The sequence below is a fragment of the Rhea americana genome, unplaced genomic scaffold, assembly GCF_003343005.1.
Source record: "Rhea americana isolate MKP2758 unplaced genomic scaffold, rheAme1 scaffold_78, whole genome shotgun sequence".
Classification (NCBI taxonomy): domain Eukaryota; kingdom Metazoa; phylum Chordata; class Aves; order Rheiformes; family Rheidae; genus Rhea; species Rhea americana.
Window position 1 is genome coordinate 3,225,903 of NW_028186956.1, and position 20,022 is coordinate 3,245,924.

Consider the following 20,022-nt stretch of genomic DNA (forward strand, 5'->3'; position numbering starts at 1 on the left):
AGCACATGTTGCAATGTTAGGCTAGGTCAGAATACAGAATGCTGCTCATTTTAAGAAGCACTTTTCATTAAGAACTACCTGAAATGTAATTCAGAGTAGGAAAAAATGAAATACCAGGAACACAAATCCTCTGTTTGTTAGCAATGCAGGAGACCCATGGTGGACGCAACCCTGACTGCACAGTAAGAGGTGCTGCACATCTGCTGCCTCTAAATAAGAAGCAGTCCCACCGGGCACTTCCGCTGTCCTGCTGTGCCTCACCGCCTGTCTTAGCTGCAGGCTGAGCTATTGGAGTGCAATGAATCCCTCAATAGCATGGGGATTTGCTGAGTTGGGAGTATTGCAAGATTTCACCCATCTTTACAGAAAATCTATGAGCCTCAAAGCTCGTCTTGTTTAATAAAACCTCTTGATTTTTTATAGGAAATTCCCCTTCTTTTAAAGAAGGTGGGGGACGCAGACCCGTAGCATGGGAACAATCTTGCAGCATGTGTCTGCTGTCTGATTTGTTCCTCCACACATTTGGCTTCCTGACTGCAGCACAGGCTTCACTGCACAGATTTCTCCTGGGCCCCTGTCCCACAGGAGGTTTGCCCCTCGGAGACATGAGGGACCCCAGTACATTCAGGTCCTTTTCAGAAGAGATCCACATGGGAAGCATCATCCAAAAAGTGTTAAAGGTGCACCAGTTTCATAATTACAATCATCATTTTCAAATATGAAGTTAGGTGCTCTGCATTCACATATTTTAATAACTGTTTTTAAAACTGTCTTTAATATTCAGTAGTCTAATTAACATCTTCTTTAGCCTATTTGATTACATTTTTGCATGTAATTTATTATAAATGTTGCTTATGTTGGTCCCAGTCACTTCGACAGATAAAATTTGCAGTATTACTTTTAGTCTTTTCTCACCAGAAGTTTGTTTTCATCCCATTACTCATGGGCTATGCAAAGCCTCCAGGAAACTGTGAACTTTGTATGGGCTCTCTAAAACCTGCCTCACTGAACGAGGAGGGTAAAGAACTTGCAAGTGATCTGGCAAGGATTTTTTAGTTTTAATGACAGCTAGTACAAGCAAGGTGCTCTGAAATAGGTAGATTAACATCCTCTACCATATACCAACAGTTTTCAGAATTCATGACAGCGTGGCAGAAAAGTCAAACATGTATGTGAACTAAGAAACACTGGGAAATTCATAGCAAATCTTCTAAGTTTCTCTACTCACACATCTTAAGAGGAAGGTGTATTTGTTCCTAACAAATCTTGCATATTGTTTAGTCTTCCTTCTCTCTTAAGTCTCCCTTATCATCTTCCTTCAAATAGAAGGGGCCGGTGTTGTTTCTATCGGACATTGCACAAAGGAAGAGTCCAGTTAGTGAATGTGGCTCAGAATTTCATTACAAATTGAACTTCTTACAAGACTGAAGAAGGTTAATTTTATTTCGGGGTTTCAAAGTTTTAACCTTTCTGGCAGAACTGTCTGAAATATCCAAACAGGGTAAGAAGATGGCTGGCAGCGTTCCCAGCCAGTTGTGGTAAGAAAGCTCCAGAAATGTTGCAGACCTGCTCACTCTTGTGAGATTTCCAGCATAATGTCTGCCACATGGGCATTCAGAAATTCATCCAAAGTTTTAAATGCTCGCTCAGAGGGATTCCTTGGAGAGCTCACTCATCCCTGGGCATGTAATAAAGAATATGTCCATATTGTACTTACTTCATAGCAGAGATGTATTGAACTTCATAGCAGAGATGTATTGAACATTGATTTTAAATGATTAGCTCAGATTTTGGTGGAAGACCAGTGGTAACAACAGAGAAGTCAGTGTAAACTTACCCAGTTTTACTAGAGAGAATTTGTTCTTTGCTGATCTCCATATGGTTATTAATACTCAGCTCTTTTTGCTGTACACTGCAATTTTTAAAAAATCAGCAAATTCTTGTTTGCAGAAAGATTTATAACAAGTTAGAAACTTTCTGGAAAAGGCAATAGGTGGACTAGTAAGTGAAGTGGAGCAGTTCCTCTGATAGAATAGCCCTCTAGACCTTCCTTGCAGTCCGCACAGTGGCTCTCCAGCCCCATGGTGGAGCAGCTGGAGTCCACCCTAACCATTGCCATGCACATGCCAAATCCAGCCATGGCAGACGCAGGGACAACTTTATTCATGGTGCAATACAAGTGATTTATATCCCTCTGTCTTCCCCTTGACTCAAAAGGGATGTAAGCTAAGAGGTGTGCTAAGACCTTTTAAAAGCACCAGCTTTCTGCCCACGAGAAGGACCAGTTTCCAAGCTGCGGTGTGCTGCAGCAGCGAGTGAGTCTGCAAGCTGGTGGCCTGGCTGGTTGGCCCCTGTCGCAGGTGGTTCTCGTTAGTGGGGAGAGGGGAGTCTTGGCATTCACAACAATGTGTATGCTGTATCCCCAAGCCAAACTTGAAACTGCAAACATAAAATTGGTCACCATCCCATGACATAATGTTGGAAAAATGACACTTCGTTGCTGTCTTCTGCCTCTGAATAGCTGTGTATTTGCATAAGAATAGCAGAAGGTATCTCTTTCTTGGGATTTGTTAAAATGTCAGGATGAGAGAGACAGAGGGAAGGGACAAGGATTTTCTAGGGTGCCGGTGTACTGTGACAAACTTGTCTGAAACTGCAACGAACTGATATTAGTTTGTCCAAACTGGCTGCATGATCCCTCACAACTGAGCCTTCCCACTTCCGTGTCCACTTAGGCATACACATCATGCACGTACATTTAGGTATACAATTTCCACATTCACATTTGAATACAGACTCTCTGCTTTCTCAGACTGTCTTGTCTGGACACACAGACAATAATTTTTTTCATATTGTCTAAAGAGCACAGATTTGCGTACTGCAATCATTGAACAAGAGTCTGGAGAAAAGGACAGCAAAAGGACAGACAGGCACGAAACTCTCCCCTCCTACCAGATCCTGGTCTTTGCTGCTTTGTTTCTTTATAATTAACAAACTTCTGTGGGCGTTACAAACCTGTCTTTATTGGTTTCCTAATATCTACTTGCCAGCCCCTCTTTTCATACTCTGACAGGCTCAGAAATTACGACGATTTAGCACTTATGTAGCTCTTTGTGCTTCCAGCTCCATGTATAAACAGTAACAAATGAATCATCGCTAATTCTCCTGAGGAAGTATGAACGACAGTCCTGACTAATCTCAGCAGAGCACACATAGAGGAGTTAGTCCTTGTCTGCTCAATGGGAAGTCTACATCATTTAGTCTAAACACTTAAAAGTGGATGTACTTAATCTCTTGCTTGTGTTCGTTTAGTGAAGTTGGTAACTTATTGATAGAAATGGAGCTCATGAAGTATAGTTTATAACTGATTTAGAGCCAACTAAGCTATGCAGTTTAAGTTGTGAAATTAGTTAATTAGAGCATTTTCCTCACATTTTCCAATGAACATTTCCATTACCAATATTCATTATCCCTTTATCTTAATTTCATTATATTTGTTTTCTTCTCTTCCCTTCTCCCTTCTTTTTTCCTTCCTTTTTCCTTTCCTTCTCTTCCCTTCCTTTTCCTTCCTTCTTCCCTCTTTCTTCTGCTCTGTTCTGCCTTGTTCTCCCCTAGTCTCCATTTTTAAAAACAAATGGGAATCATAACTTGCATTTCTGACCTAGTGTATTCTTTGCTATAAGATAGTACATTTTTTGCCCATATTTTCTACAGCAGAATCAGTATCAGAATCACTTTTGCTTTTTTTTCAATCCATTGCTGCCAGCTGAATAAGTGGAAAATCTCTGCATCTTCTGCATGTCTCACTGAATGTAGCAGACTGTCCCAATGTGGCCGAGAAGTAGCGTCGTTCCATTTTGTGAATAGAAAAACTTTCTCACAGGAAAGTCAAAGAAATTGTCTAACCCCCACAAATAGTTTCTTTCATTAAAACTCAACTTTTTTGTTGAGTCTCATAAGTCACAGAACAAATTACCTCAAATTTGAAATGAGTATGAGCTACACTTTAAAGCAAAATTTGTTCTTCTGTATATTTTAAGAGGTAATAGCAAATCTCTTAAGCTGACAGGCAGTTGAATGCTTAGTTGTTGTACTGGGTCACTTACACGTTCTTGTCAGGTAGCACCACCCCGCTAAATACCGATGTTCATCAGTGTTATTTGAACATGGTCTTCTTTTCCTAAATGATTTCTGCTGAAGCTTTATGCTCAATGGACTGGATGTTTAACTGCATCCTTAGTTCTTGCCTGTGTGCGAGTTTAAGATGACAAGGCTGTTGGGGGCTACATTACCTGTTAGATCCCGTTGGGGTATGGACGGAGAAATCTGCCCGAGGCAGGGAAGCTCTGAAGGTGGAGGGCAGTACATTTTGACAGTACGTATAGCAAGGTGAGTTGGTCTCAACCTGTTAGGGTGCTAAGGGTTTGCTGTATGTAAGAACAGGAATTTCTCTATTCAGCTTAACAGACGTCCATTTTGATAGTCAGTGGTAACAGATCCAAGAAAGTTCAGTTAGACAGACGTTTTATTTTGAGATTTAATAAATTTTTTTTACTTTCCTCCATAAGCAGTTAAACAGGTGCTGTATCTCACATTTACAATAGCTTTAGGTGGCATAACTCACTACTTAGCTATCTATCTATGTAGCTCTCAATCTGTCTAACATGAGTCGACCTGCTGCTTTCCAAGCACTTGAGCTGCCGTTGCTGGTGAAGGAGGATCATGTTGAAGGTGAGCCTTTGTTTCGGGGTCAAGCAGAAGTCCTGCAGTGGCTTCTGCTGCTTTGCCCCCATTTTACCTTCTTCTTGCCGTCGTATCTGTTGGTGCTGCCTCTGCCAGACACTCAGCATCTGGAGGAGTAGAAGAACTTGGGAAAGGTACTGGAGACTACTTCAGCTATGGTATTTTTCTCAACAGATACTTGCCTCTGGAAGCAAAGATCACCAAAAGCCAAGGTGGCATCGCTTGCTTTTCTAGTTCACTGATGTGCTGAAAAGGGTGATATCAAAGTCGATGCTTACCAGAAATTCAGAGCACAGCTGATCTGTATCATGCATAGCAAAGCAGTTTGGGGATCCAGAGAGGAAATCCGCTGGCTGACTAAATCTTCCTGCTAGGATTTGAAGACAGGGGTCTTAGTATCCAAGGGGTTAGTAGACCCAGATCTATTAGTTATAATAGTGGGGAATTATTAAGTGAGCGTAGCCCACTACAAGTTTTAGGAATACAAAGTCACTATCAAGCTTGCTTATTGGATGAAATGTAGTATATCTCACAAATCTTTATGTTCAGACTTAAATTCCCCCCTCGGGACAGCTGCTTTATTTCAGATATTTGAAGTATTTGAATGTCTGTAGTTTAGTCATTTAAATGGATGTCCAATTCATCCAACAGCTTCCAGTCGCATAGTCTCAGACAAAATTCCATTATTTGATTACTTTAAAAAAACCAGCTTATGTAGCAAATACTATTTAACATCCTGCTTTAAAGTTGTTAATTCACTTGAGAGCAAAGTGATTTTATTGTGTCTGTTTATATGGTTATTTTTTTCTCCTTGAATTAAGATTTGTGTTGTATTTAGAGTTTTTGCTATAATTCACAACCCTTAAAGTTATCCTTTCTCCTCTACAGCTTCCTGAATTAATGGTTCATAATTTCTCTCTGTCCTCATTATATGGATGATATTAGCCCACAAGGTTTAAATTACTTCTTTTTTTTTCATGAGGTTTCTCATGCAATGGCCATGTATTTGAAATTAGTTTTCCTTTAAAAGAAAAATCACTGATGTTAAGAAGAGGGTGGGAAATATACCAGGGCTGGTTTTGTCATTGCCAGAAAAGCTTTGATCCAATAGAAGCTATGGAAACCAGGACTTGGTAGAAAAAAAGTACACAGACATCTGCTAAAGAGCTATAGAAATATGACATTAAAAAAAAAAAAAAGTTAGAATGAGCTACTTACCCACCAAGCCTTATATTCACTGTGTGTATGCCTGTATTATAGCGTTGTGATAGCAACACTCTAGTTATGGCTGAAGAAAAACACTTCCAGTCTCAGTCTACATTTTCAAATATTTCCAAAAAAGTTATTAACTGCTAAGCTGAAATTTATCATAATTCTTCTCAACCCAAACAACCATTTTTTGTGTTATTGTTAATATGGCAGGATTCCATTCAGGCAGTTCTGAATTATTGAAGTCTGAACCAAAGCAGAGTCTAGGTTTTTAAAGCACTAAAAATGGTTGCAACCCTTTCTGAAGCTTGTATTACTCAGAAATGGATACGTTTAAAAACTTCAGCCCAGCTGGGGGCTGAGGTTCATGTCTGCAGTATCTCCCTACCCAGTTGTCTTGCTGTACAGAGGTGAGGGCACAAAGGATCAACTCCTTCTTGGGGGAAACTTCTAAGTAATATGACTTAGGGAAACAAATGCCAATTTTCCCATTCATTCTTCTTGCCCTTAATAAGCCATGTGAGAGCAAATCCCATCTGTCTCTTACCTCTAATTCTGTGGGACGCTGAATGCACTTCACCCGGCTTTCTCTCCTCTTTCCTCCCTGTGCTGTTTCTTAAATGTTGTATCAGCTTGGTGTACCCTGGAGCATTGGCCCCAGTGTGGTCTGAATCCCCAGGCTGCATCCTAGAGAGTAACAACCTTCTGGGAGGCAAGGCAGGCCTGGAGGTGCTGCCGGGCTGGCTGAGTCCTTTCCAAGCGCATATATTTCTTTTGGCATATAACCAAATGATGTACTTGGGGAGGGGAGGAGAGGATGGCTCACAGGGTTCGCTTGGAAGAGACCTCAAGGATGTGATTTTATGGATCGTGACTTGTGCGTAGCTCAGACATCCAAGTACAGAAAACTCAGCGGGATGGCTCATGGGAACGGGGGACTCCTGACATTTAAGAGACCTGCATAGGAATGGTGTTTTCTGTTTGCTAATTTATTTCTTAATTCTTTCCCCTTCTTGCCCCCTATTGTCCCCAGGGCATTTTCAAAATTGACAATGCCTCTTTTAAATTAGTTTGAAAAAAGGTCACTCTTTGAACATTGCTTAGAGTTGGGAGACTGCACTTTCTGTATTTCGAGTATTCTTCATGAATCTCTGTCTTCATGGTTTGGCCTGTGAAACATGAACTTTTCCTTTTCTCCCTGTATCTCAGCTCTCTTCTAACCTCCCTCCACCCCCGAAAATAAGGGCTGCTTTTCTTTTTTTTCCCCCCTTCAGTGTGGGGATAGTTTCCTCTTTTTGTAAATGAACTCAGTTGTCCCGTTTCCTTACTTTTCTGATCCCATTGGGTCTTTTTTTTCCTTCCTCCCCTCCCCCCTTTCAGGTCACTTTTAGCATTGCCGTTGTACAGTTCTGCAGTTCAAATGTCAGTTGGGCTTGGTAGTCCCTTCTCCTACCCAGAAGCACAGGCACGACCCCCCTCTCCTTTCACCCGAGAAGGGTAAAGGAAGTATGCAATAGAAGATATCCAAATGACATAAAGATTCAAACAGCTCATAAAATATAACTGAAATTCAGAAGTTGTACGAAGATGCATTTCCCAAATCCAACCCAGCACAGAGGAAATCTCTAGTGCTGTTGCTGTGAATATTCATTGCTGTGAATAGCTGTGAATAGTACTGATATGTGTTGGCCCCAGGGACAAGTTCCTGCAATCATAAATACTAAATCAGGAAATGAAGTTCTTGAAGTGGCATGATGCAGACATTTTCCTCAAACTGTAATCTTCATTGCCCTGTTCTGGGTTTAATTTCCAGTTTGCTACCATGTCAAATAGCATTGCAGACTTGCAATGCTAGAGCACTGGGGTTTTTTCATTTTATTAGTCTATGGTAAATCTTTTCCTGAAACAGGAAGCAAGTCCTGTGAAATAATCTTTCCTGCTTAAATCAGTCAGTATTTGTAGTGTACATCCAGGTTTACTATGGACAGAAACCAAATGTTAAAATGTTATGTGTGGTAATAGAAATATTTGGATGAAGAAAGATTAAAATAGGTGTAAAAATTCTGAAAATTATGAATTAGCTTTTGTGATTTGATTAATTGTCCACAAAACCTTGTTTATTCATGTTCTAAGCACTTCATTAAAACCATAGTTTATTTTGAATTCTCCATTCCCAAATTTCATCTTCATCTTATATTATAGTACAATACAAATCCTGTATAGCAGTATTCATAATTCATGGCAGCATCAGCTGTGTGTGAGAGAGTTTAAAAAAAAAAAAAAAAAAAAAAAAAAGAAAGGATTATTAATCCTTACTGGCAGATCTCTGTACTCTTCTATTGCCCACTGTCAAAGCAGCTGTGGGAGGGAGACCATAACTTCCAAGTATTCTCAGGGGTGTAATTACCCACTAAAATCAGTGGTGTAGTACTGCTACAAAATTAGTCCTTCTATTTCCAAATCAATACCACTTCAAAAACAAGCAAACAAACAAACATGCAAACCCTAAAACTACAGTTACTAACCTAAACAAATCAGCATGGTTGGTTGTCTTTAAAAAGAGACTAGCTTTACAATCCACTTTTCAGGAGTGCCTAAATCCTCCAGTATGTTCCTGCTTTTATGGAAATTGTTTCTTTGTAATTAAACCAAATACACCTTACTTAATAAAGATGCGCATTGTTGTTGCTTCCCGTGACAAAAGAGAGCACCATCATATTTGGTCTGGGATTTCAAATGTCCTGCCTTTACGTCCTACGGAAGCAGTAGCTTCTGCTTCTATAAATGATGTATCATTTCATGCAATAGCTGTACAGATTTCCTTTCTTCTTCCCCCCTGCAGTTAACTGGTTACACTCTGCTTTTTTGGCCCTCTCAGCTTGTAAAAGAATGCTTAAGATTATAAACCAGAAAACTGAGTCCATTAGGAGAACTCTTGCTTCCCTGCTTTCTTTTCTACTGCATTTTAGTAGTAGAAATACTGTTTTAGTAGAAATGCTGTTTTTTTCCCCCGACTTTTTATGAATTAAGAACTTTTAAAAGCTATGTCATAATATTAACATATGCAGTTATTTTATTGATTTAGTCTTATATCTCTGACCAGAATGATTTGTAAGACGTGGTATTTAGAAAAACGTTTGACAAATCTGGATACAGTTTTAAGCTTTTATATGTTTGCCAATGAAGCCGATTAGCCAACTGCAAAACCGGCCAAATTCAGTCACCATACATTGATGCCTGGCTAGAATATACGAGAACTAAACCAAAGCAATGTGTGGACTCATGAGCATTTGCAATTAGTCCATTGGGGTTCAGCAGATTCTGACCAAACTGAGAATCCACTGCACTCTCAGGCCCTTCAGAGGAAGCATAATCAATAGGACATAGTAAGAGACATTTTCCTGCCACACTGAATCACTTGATGTCCTCTTTGATCGAAAACACTGAATGAATTTTTTATGTGTAATTACCTGAATAAAGTGTGGTTTGCACATTGCCATGGGTTGGACTGGACTCCCGAGAAAAGCTGTTCTATGTCTTTTGCTTTTGCTTGGAGAGTCATGTCTGAATCCATACCACCTTGTTGGTTAGCAGAAATTATTTTTGCAAGGTGATTGCTCTGTCACTACTCTGAATAGCCTTTTTAAGTAATTTTTGTTCCCCATCTCTGAATGACTGAAACAGCTGTAAAACTCTATCAGAATTTCAGCAGTCTCATTGCAAGTTACTTCTGACAGGTTAAAGAAAAAAAAACTGCAAAATATGAAATGCAATTCCATTTGAATTGGATTTTCTAACACCCCAGTTAATTATTATGAAAAATAGAAAACATGAATCCAGGATTTCTCTGTCTGCCTTTGAAGCCTGTCATGTAGTGAGGCTCTCGCTCTCTCTCTTTCCCTCTCTCTCCCTCTCTCTCCATCTCCATCTCCACTCCCTCCTCTTAAGAGTCGGTCATCTTCATGAAGCTCACAAGTACTAAGTGTCATTGGTGTGTCCAATTCTTGATTTTTTTTTTTTTTTTGTTTTTTGGAATTGTGCAGCATGCTCACTAGCTACTGGGAAGACAGAAGAGACAAAGCGGTTCCTTAGGAAGCAAGGCTAGAAAGTGTTTACTTGAGAGAAAGAGAAAAAAGAAAGCTCCATTGTCCTTGGAGTTTTTTGTTTGCTGGTTTTGTGTATTGGTGCGTGAAAATTGTGCATTGTCCAGTTCAGAAAATTTTAGTCTAATGTACCCATAAACAGCTTTCACGTATTTCCTAATTGATGTTAACCTGCCCAAAGGAGCTTGATACAAGATGGAAATGAAGACTGTCTTGTGAAATAGAGGTGGAAGGTAGAACTARTAGGAGTTCAACAAACAGTGAGGGGCAAGAATTACAAGTCAGCTGGCAGAGAGAAAAGCAGACAAAAAGTGAGATGTTCTGCTATGCTGATAGAAATATGAACAAAATACAATTCAGCATGAATTTCAGTGGAATGGAGCCAAACCATAACACCAGCTCTAAATGTGCTTGGATGCTACGGAAGTTTGAATCTGGGTTGACTCCAAACACAGCTCTGTCAGCTCCTTTAAGTTACAACATTTTAGTTTTTATTCAGGACCCTTTTTTTTCCCCCCTTTCAAACCTTGGATCCACCCAAAAGCTCTAAGAAGTCTTAAAGTTTATAGCCTTTGGCTCATGTTGATGATCAGAATGAGAAGTGAGTGCTGATAAATTGTTTAATAAAATGCTGTAGAGCACTAGTTCTGGCAGCTAATGGCATTATACCCATGCCACTAATCCCCAGTGAATGAAGAGATATTACCTCTCTTTTTAAAAATTCTTTTCACTTTATAACATCTGAAAGGCGCATTTCAGGCAGTACATCTCTGTTGAATATCATACTCATTAGTTCTTTGTGTTCATTCACCCTTTCATGTTGGATCTTTCTGGGTCAGAGAAGTAGTAATCCTCTAGACACTTACTACTTATGATTAAATGTCCCAATAAAAAAAAAAAACTTTTTCAATGTATTTGTTTTACTCTTTCAGAGTAGCCATAGTTTGGGATTTTTTGCTCTATCAAGAAATAGTTCTCCTTAAACGTGGATCGCTTAGAATCAAATCTATTTCTTATAAAAATTGAAAACTCTCAAAAGCATTGTGGAATAAAAAACTTCACTGATAAAGCAAATTATTTGTAATAAATACTGACATGTGCTACTGATAACTTTATAAAATAGCTTGGAACCCTGTTAAATATTTTGCATTGAAAGACCCAGATTAATTATGCCTTCCTACAAGCTTTGTTTCAGGTTCAAAGCACCTAACATCTTGTCTTAAATTAGAAATGCTGTTTTTTTTTTTTTAATTCCTGTGGGTTTTTTGAACTCACAGTTTCTTTCTTGATGGAAATACTGTGAGATCTCATTTTTTCCAGAAATTGTCAAATATCTCATATCAGCAGTCTTCATACTGCAAATATATTGATACTAATTTTGCCAAAATCTTTTTCTACCAAAACCTTTTTTGAATCAATGATTTGATCATTCGGAACAATTGTTTCTCTGAATGTTTTCTTTGTCTATTTATAAAGGCTCTGAATTCAATGAAGAATGTGTATCATTGTTTGCATAATTAGCACAAGTTATTAATAATACTAGCTAACTTTTTATAATTTTCGGCACACAGTCTGAAGTGCTGAGAAGTGCTTTACAGCTTTGTCCTGGCAGAGTGAGTGGAATGGTGTTGCACAGCAGTTTACTAAATCATTCTGAAACGTTGTGTTACTGTGATTTGCCAAATGGCCTTATGGTCATATTTTCACCCCCCTTATTCCATAGCTCTGGGCCTGCACAGCTCAGGTCATTTTTAGTTTTTACATTGGACATAGTAGATACAGCAACATTGTACTCCCATTTTCTGTATTGAAAACCAAAGGAAAAAAACATTCCTTTTCTCTAAGTATTGTAGAATTAAAATATTAATTGCATTTTAGAGAAGATGGCAAATCCTATTTCTGAGCAGAGCAATCAGTATCGTAGGTAAGTAAAAATCACTGAAACATTAAAAAAAAATGTAAGATTTGCTATTTATTCTCTAACTCCATCTTTTTTATATCCACAGGCTGTTTGGTGTGACTTCTCTTACTCAGACGAACTGTTCAAGCACTTGGATGATCATAAGAAATCAAGAATTACACTGGTATCACCATGCTAATCCAATCTTACTGCTGGTGATGTACTACACCCTTGCAACTCTTATCCGCCTTTGGCTACAAGAGCCTGTTGTAGTGGTAATTTCCTTTTCTCAACTATAAAGTGAAAGACAGCACAGAGCAAACTTTCCTCATTAACACTAATGACTTGGAGGCTGGATGAGGCTTGCTAACTGCAAACATTCAGGAAAGCTAAGGCAAATAGAGAAGATACCGGCTGGTATCCTGAGTTCAGTCTTTCTCATAAGTGTCTTCACAAGTCTGATCTTGCAGCTTTTACATGAATATTTTTCTAAAAGTCAGTGGGACTATTTATGTAAGGACTGCAGTGCCTAAGCTGTAACATTTTCATTTGGAAAGCCGGCATTAATATGTACTGCCATAGGTGTTATCGAAGGCAAGGCTAATGCCCAGGGCTTGTTGCCTGGCAGGACTGAGCTAAAACACAGGCCGGCACAGGTTGCTGTGAAACAGGACAAAGATTTGTAATTTTGTCACAGGTATAGCAGTGTTTTCTAGAAACCTTTGCTCCTGAATCTGTATGCTTGAGAGAAAATCACAGTTTTCATTCAGAGCAAGGGCGAAAGGAGACAAAAAGTAAATTTTTACTTCTTACTATTTCAGAGGAAAATAAGAACCCAAATGTACCTTTAAAGCTTAGAAACCTTCACGTGAGAGTGACGGAGCACTGGACCAGGTTGCCCAGAGAGGTTGTGGAGTCTCCTTCTCTGGAGATCTTCAGGGCCCGCCTGGATGCAACCCTGTCTAACATGCTCTAGGTGACCCTGCTGAGCAGGGAGGTTGGACTAGATGATCTCCAGAGGTCCCTTCCAACCTTACTGATTCTATGGTTCTATGAAACCAGAGGTATAGAAAAGGATGATCCTAAGCTTTATTTATTTTAATCTTTTGATTCTCTGAGGCTAGACATGGCTTTTAGAGTTCAGGTTTAGCAGTGCTGTGTACAACAGTGCAAGTACTCAGGACTGAGCTGTGAATTAGAGAGTTTGTAGAAACAAAAAGTTTAAGGTTTTCATATTTTAAGGATGCGTCTTCATACAATGGATAATGTAATATTTAGCATTTAAAATGCAGACAAAATACATCACCTCTGAATCTTGATGTCTGATATTTGGCTTTTGCATATATTAAACTTCATAATAAATGTGAATGATGCCAGAACTGCCAATTTGAGTTATTAAAAAATCATGTCTCAAATCTCCAGAAATCTTAAGACTGGCTTTTTCAAAATCACAGGGCTTTAAAGGATTGTGGTCCAATGCCCTCTGGCACTGGATTATTTTAGGATCTTTTTTCTTATTATTTTCTCTGCAGCTGCAGCAGCTGGAAACTTGATTTTTTTTCTTTCCTGAAATGAAAACTGAGATTTTCAGATAATAATACGATTTTAGCACTGGGGCTGTAACTAAAACTTCACATCTCACAAACTTTGTAGTAAAACCATGTGAAGTGCTCACAGAGGAATAACCGCATGTGAAACGCAGTTAATGAGAGCTGTGTGATCTCAGCATCTTCTGGGAATTCGTTTCCAGGACCTGGATTCTTTTCATGCAATTTGTCACTGTCTTAAAGTTTGTTGCCAGGTTTGTTAGTTACTCTCAGTGGAGAAAAATGGGCCTGTGTGTCTCAGAAGAAGGTGAATCCCGCCAGAGCCTCTGCGGGCTATAGAGGATGATAGGGGACTTGCCCACGCTTCCTTCTTTCAGTTGACACACGTTGCCTGAGGTGGAGCTTCCAATAAGACACTGAAATCAGTCTCTGAGAAATGGAAACACCTCAGATTAGAGGTGGTTTCCAAGCAGCATTTAGGGTTAAGCTGGAGTGAATAACATCAAAGACGGTTAATTTAAAAACAGATAGTGTCTCTTAAAGCCACAGCTACATGAAAGGCAACGCAAAGTCTGCATCTCTCGGAAACTTCAGGTGCCAAGGGAATGATGCTTCTCTATACCAGGAAATAGAGACTGTTAACAGGCCTATACCCATGCATTAATGCTTCTTTTTGATGCAGAGAATGTAATGCTGCAAGAATCTGTCTTTAGAAAGAGACATTGAGATTTTCAAAATTTATCATCTTTTACATAATTTTTCTTTATGCCCTTCTCTCTCTCCTTCTCTCTTTATATATATGTGTATATATATATATATATGTATATTGTCTTTCCTTTAGTGGTGATCAGGAATTAATACTTCTTACTAGCTTTCTCCTGGTAAACTACATTCTTAATTGTTGTTTAAATCCAGAAATAATTGTATCCAAGGTTTCACTGAAGTAAGATTTTTGGCTTGAGAATTTGCAGTGCATTTGGTTCATTACTAAGTATATAACGTGCCTTTGCAATCCCCTGTGTTTTCAAAGTTATACTGTGTTTGTGATCTCACCATTTACCTACCTATAAAGGGATGGATGACAAAGATGGTATGCCACATGCTGTTTAATGTGAAACAGTTGTTCTCAGTTTATTGCTGTCTTGTACAATAGCAACTCTCTCCCTAGGAAATTTATGCAAAAGTATCTTTTGAACAAAACCGGTTTTAGGGCACACTTTGTTCAGAATTTAAACATATTTGCTACATTAAGCTAAAAAAATAGCTTTTCTTATTCAGTTTAAAAAATGTATACAAGCCAAGTGTAATATTAGAGTGGCAGGCTTTAAAATCAGATTGTGAGACTGTGTGGACCTGGCATTCTTTCCTTCTTACGTGAATTGCGTTTTGGAGTCCTGCAGATGAAATTCCCAGTAGATTTCACCAAGAGCTGTCTCTGAAACCAGCACCCTTGAGATTGTCTTTGAATACTGCAGCTGCTGTACAATGCTAAAAGAAAACACTGCACTGATCAAATCCAATTCCCACAACCTTCCTTCATCTGTCAGCTTCTCCAACCCTCTAATCATCTGTTGATTCTCTGCCAGACCCTCTCCAGATTTTCTAAGTCTCTTGAACTGAAGGGACCAGAACTGCACAGTATTATGAGTATGGTCTAACATCTGCCCTCTAGAGCAGAAAAATCACATCCTTTGATCTTCTGGCTGTACTTTTGCTGATGCAGCCCAGGACACATTTGCCTTCATTGCTGCAAGGGCGCCCTGCTGGCTCATGTTCAGCATGCTGCGCACCAGGACTCCCAGGGCCTTTTCCATGGGCTGCTCCCAGTCTGTTCCCAACCTTTACTGCTGTGTGGGGTTATTCTGTCCCAGATGAAATATCTTCGTTAAACCTTCTGCAGTTCTTGTTGTCTCAAATATTCCAGCCTATCAAGATAACTCAGTACAGTGGCTTGGTCTTCCGACCTTTCTACCTCTCCTCCAAGTTCACTGTCCTCCACAAACTTTGTGTGGGTGCATTCAATTCCATCATCCACAGTTTTGAAGATGTTAAATAGTATCAGACCTAGTGTGGATCCCTGAGAAACTCCACTCATGACTGACTACCAGTTTAACTTTGAGCTGCTAAGCACCACCCTTTGAGCTCAACTGTCCAGTCAGTTCTCCACCCATCTTGTGGTCCCTCTATCCAGTCCAGATCTTACTGGTTTGTTAGCGAGGAAGTTTTGGGAAACTGTGTCAAACACCTTGCTAAAATCAAGTTAGATGAAATCCACAGCTCTCCCTTCATCCAGTGAGCGAGCTGTTTCAGCACAGAAAGCAATTAGATTGGTCAAGCATGCTTCACTCTTGGTAAGTTTGTGTTGTCTTTTTCCAGTCATCTTCTTGTCCTTCATGTGAGTATGAGCAAACACAGGTATTTTCAGGGCTCAGAGGCAAGACCAGATGAGCCTAGATGGGCAACCAGCGTTGACTGTAGTATTAGATATCGAGACACGGAATAGTGCATTAGGTTAGCCTTTAATGATAGTTACATGTGGTCAAGAGGTTTTGAGCTTTTCTTTCTAATTCTTCAGTTTAATGAAGTACAATTGTCTTCTCACATATAGATGGTGGAAGAGAGTAAATTTTCTTTCAATGCCCTGTCTTGAATATTAAACATCTGTATAATAGCTTATGGTACAATTGTACAGTAAATTAGGATCTGTAAATCCGTGTAATTCTGGTATCCTGTAACTATCAGGAAACATCTTTATACTGATGGACTAGCATTTATAGAATAGCTCTGTCATAATTTCTGAAAATGTGATCTCAGTAAAAGTCATCCATAATAGCTATAATATACTAATGTTTCAATGACATACTTTAGAGAGGGAACATCAATTGGGGGAAAACTTAAATTCCTCTTATAAGAATGTTATGTAGAGGATTATAACTAGTCGTGTAACTTGCGTTATTTAGGAGATGCCTGAGGAAGAGAAATCCGGTAGCAGAGAAGATGACAAAGAAACAGCCTGCAGCCCAGCTCCGATGACAGCAGAGAGAAGACGTAGTCTGTGGTATGCAAGCCACTACACAACTGATGAGAGAAAAGTAAGGCTGGAGGGAGAAGATTCTCTGCTTTAAATGTGTTTCAAGCCTTCAGTTAATTTTACCAAAGTTACTTTGAAATTAATGGAAGCACCTTAATATAGGCCTTAACTAAGAAGACGTGCATGTGTGATTACGTAAATCTGGTTTAACATGAAGGCTGTGTGGTAGGGCAGGAAATTTATTCTGTAAAACCTAGTAAAAAAGAAAAAAGAAAAGAAAGGAAAGAAAAGAAAAGAAAAGAAAAGAAAAAGTGACCCAGTGCAAGGAAGTAAAAGTAGAACGTGCTGTATAGTTTTAGCTTCTAAGTCTAATACATTTTGGGACATACCTTTACACAAAACAGCTGGAAAGTCTGCTGGGGAGCTACACCCCAATGTAAAGTTTTCATCTGCCTTGTAATTACTGATTACCACCCTCCTTGGTGAAGAGGAACCGCCAGCTTACCTTCCTTCAGGCATACTGGTGCCCTTGTTGGATGTCGATGTCAGGGTAGGGAAGATGGTATAAAATCTCCTATAAATTGTCAGATTTCAATCCATGGCAACTGCAATGCAAAATTTCATTTGATTAGTTGCAGTCAAATTTGGTGTATATAAATATTTGTTTGTGCCACATATAGTCAAGCCCCAAGAACTCTGTCATAATAGTAGTAAAAGAGGTAGCAAATAAATTAATTGACTCTACTTTAACAAAACAAAACCAAAAAATTATTACATTTTTCAATTCAACTGTCTAAGTGGAAATTTTAAGTGTTCAGTTTAGTATCTTCAATAGCTATTATAGAAAAACTAGAGAATGCATGCACTGAAAATATTCCTGGAAATCTCCTGTAGACAAAAAATTGTAGTGGTGTAATCAATACAATGATACAGAAGAAGAATGTGGGACTTTTAACACACTTCAGGATACTATTGGTATAAGACTTTTCTCTTCTCCTGTGAATCATAAATCTTTAGAAAAACTTCTCACCAACTTCAGTGGAAGGTGCTCTTGGAAAGATAAAACTGCTGTAGCTCTTGATTATCCTTTAGTGCACTTTCTAAACACACAAAAATTACTAGTGTTACTTCATTTTCTGGCGATCGCTCAGCATTTATCACTCAGCCTTGGATAAAACCAATAATTTTTGTTCAGTGAAGAATAGTTTAAATTGATGAAAAGGATAATACTAATAATTAGAAATGTAAGTATCACATTTTGTATTTGTATAAGCATTTTATTAGTAGTTTTATAATTAGAGCAATTCTAATGATCATTTAAAAACTTAGTTTTTAAGCATTGGATCATTAGAAAGCAATTAATCAGCATAGTGCCATACTGATTAATTCTTTGAGCTAGTACCTAAAATTTCAATACAGCATTCTCAGTTTTGATTTAAAATTCACAGGAATATATAGTAGAGTCATGTCAATGCTTGTGGTATACTAAATACCATTTTATGGAGCACAGAGTACAATTCTGCTGGCTTTTCAAGAATTCTTTCTGAATTCCTTAATGCAAACCTTCTGCAAAAGTTAGCAAATACGCATGCCTGTATTCAGAAAGTTAGACTTATTAATGCTTGAGCCATGCTTCTTCTTTAATAATTTGTCCTTGCATTGCTTTTTGCAGCTTCTGTCAATGACCCAAGATGAATACAAGCCATCGGATGTTAGTATACTACTAGTCTTTGTAATTTTGTAGTCCTTTTCAATGTATATAAATATGAATTACACTGATATATAAAGTATAAGCTTAGCTGACAGTTTGAAAACCTCTGTATTTTGCTTGGTCTGTCTTTTACCTTATAATTGATTATCTCAAATTGTCTTTTGCTTCCTTAATAAGTACACTGAGAACGCACTAATTACCCCTAAACTTGATCATTTGAAATTGCACTATTGTAGTAGTAGTACCAACTGGCAAACGATCTTTGCTATTTCATTGGGTTTAAATAAGATACCAAATACGCTTTCTAATGCAAGCCACCTTGATTTAGCTTCTTTGCTGTATTTTTTTCTTTCATTCTTGTTGAAATGCTGAGGCCCTTAAAAAATGGCTGACAACACATACGAGTTTAATCTACAAATTACAGAAGAGGCAGATCTCAGTCTGAATGGACAGCAACGGGTCCGTTTATCCGGATTGCTAGGAATCCGAGCGGATTCCGAAAGCAGAAACACTCCCTCGGTTCCATTCCACAGAGGAATGGAGATGCGGATGAATTTGGGGAACAGCTGTAACCAAACCTAAATGTGCTCCACAGCCTATGTTTGGTATAACTGAACATAACCCAGATGCTGTTCTGCTGAAATAGAGTCTGAATCAGTGCATAGTTTCTCTGGGCAAAATATACTCCTATCTCAGCCTTAACAGAAGTCAGTCTGCGGCATGTACTGCCATCAGTAACCCATTGCATGTGGATATCAGCCAATATGAGAAATACTTATGACGATTACTGCTGGAGCTCTAATCTGAACAAGTATATTCAATTCAAAAAAGAAAAAAAAAATGCAGGGATGCTGAATTGGTACTAACAAGTGACATAAATGCTGAACAATCAATAACAATAATTACAACAACTGATTTTATCAACTACAGCAACTGTACATCTCTCCAGTAATAATTTAAAATGGAAAGTCAGTTATAACCATTATTTTCATACCTACTGGAAATTAATTAAATGTGAACTAAAGTCTGAAAATCTTCACATATTAGTTAGCCGTAAGAAGGAGGATGAAATTGAGGCTACAAATTTGAACTTCAGCCAGCCTGATTAGCCAGGAGATCCTGATACTTTCCCAACTTGACTGTAAACTGCCAGTTTAGCCTGGGAAAGTCAGGACATCGGAGTAGGGGCTCACTGAATTATTTGTGCACTGAGCCATGTAGTTGACCTTAGCCTTCCTCGCTTGTGGATGTGTTAACTCACTTAATCCACCTTTAAACTGTTTTTTCTTTCCATTTTATTTCATAGGTGAGACATGCCAAGAGCATGTAGTCAGCTACCATGGCTCAGCTGACGGTGATAATTTTTGCTTGTGTGTCCACACTTTTGTTATTTATCAGATTGCCTGTCTGTAAATTGAAGTGCTGTCTAATGCAATGTGTAGTTATAGGAATTTGAAAAAACTTTGAAATCTTTTAAAGGAGATAGGTGCAGAAGCTCAAAGAAGCAGCAGCATTTTACAGTTTGTTAAAGAACTTCACTGAAACCAATTTGCAATTTTATTGATATTGCATAAAAAATTCCCAAAAATAATTTTGGAAGCAGTTACATGCTACTTTTGCATGCAACATGACTGTAAAAGTATCAATTTCTTTGGAAGGAGCCAACTGTAGTTACTCATTTAAGGTTAGAAAACCAACACTAGTGAAGCAGGGAGATGGGGGTTTCATTCTCATAAGAGCTGCCCTAAATGCGGTGCCTCTCTCCGATGTTCTGGCAG

At 38.6% G+C, this 20,022-nt stretch overlaps 1 protein-coding gene across 1 annotated transcript in view; it reads left to right on the forward strand.

Moving 5' to 3' along the window:
* The window catches only part of PIEZO2 (piezo type mechanosensitive ion channel component 2), a 253,796-nt gene that overhangs the window by 140,131 nt on the left and 93,643 nt on the right, over positions 1–20,022 (forward strand). Inside the window, exons 9-11 of the mRNA XM_085322513.1 lie at positions 12,062–12,230; positions 16,463–16,594; positions 18,206–18,244. Of these exons, the coding sequence (XP_085178639.1) occupies positions 12,062–12,230; positions 16,463–16,594; positions 18,206–18,244 (340 nt within the window). The remainder of the gene's footprint in view (positions 1–12,061; positions 12,231–16,462; positions 16,595–18,205; positions 18,245–20,022) is intronic.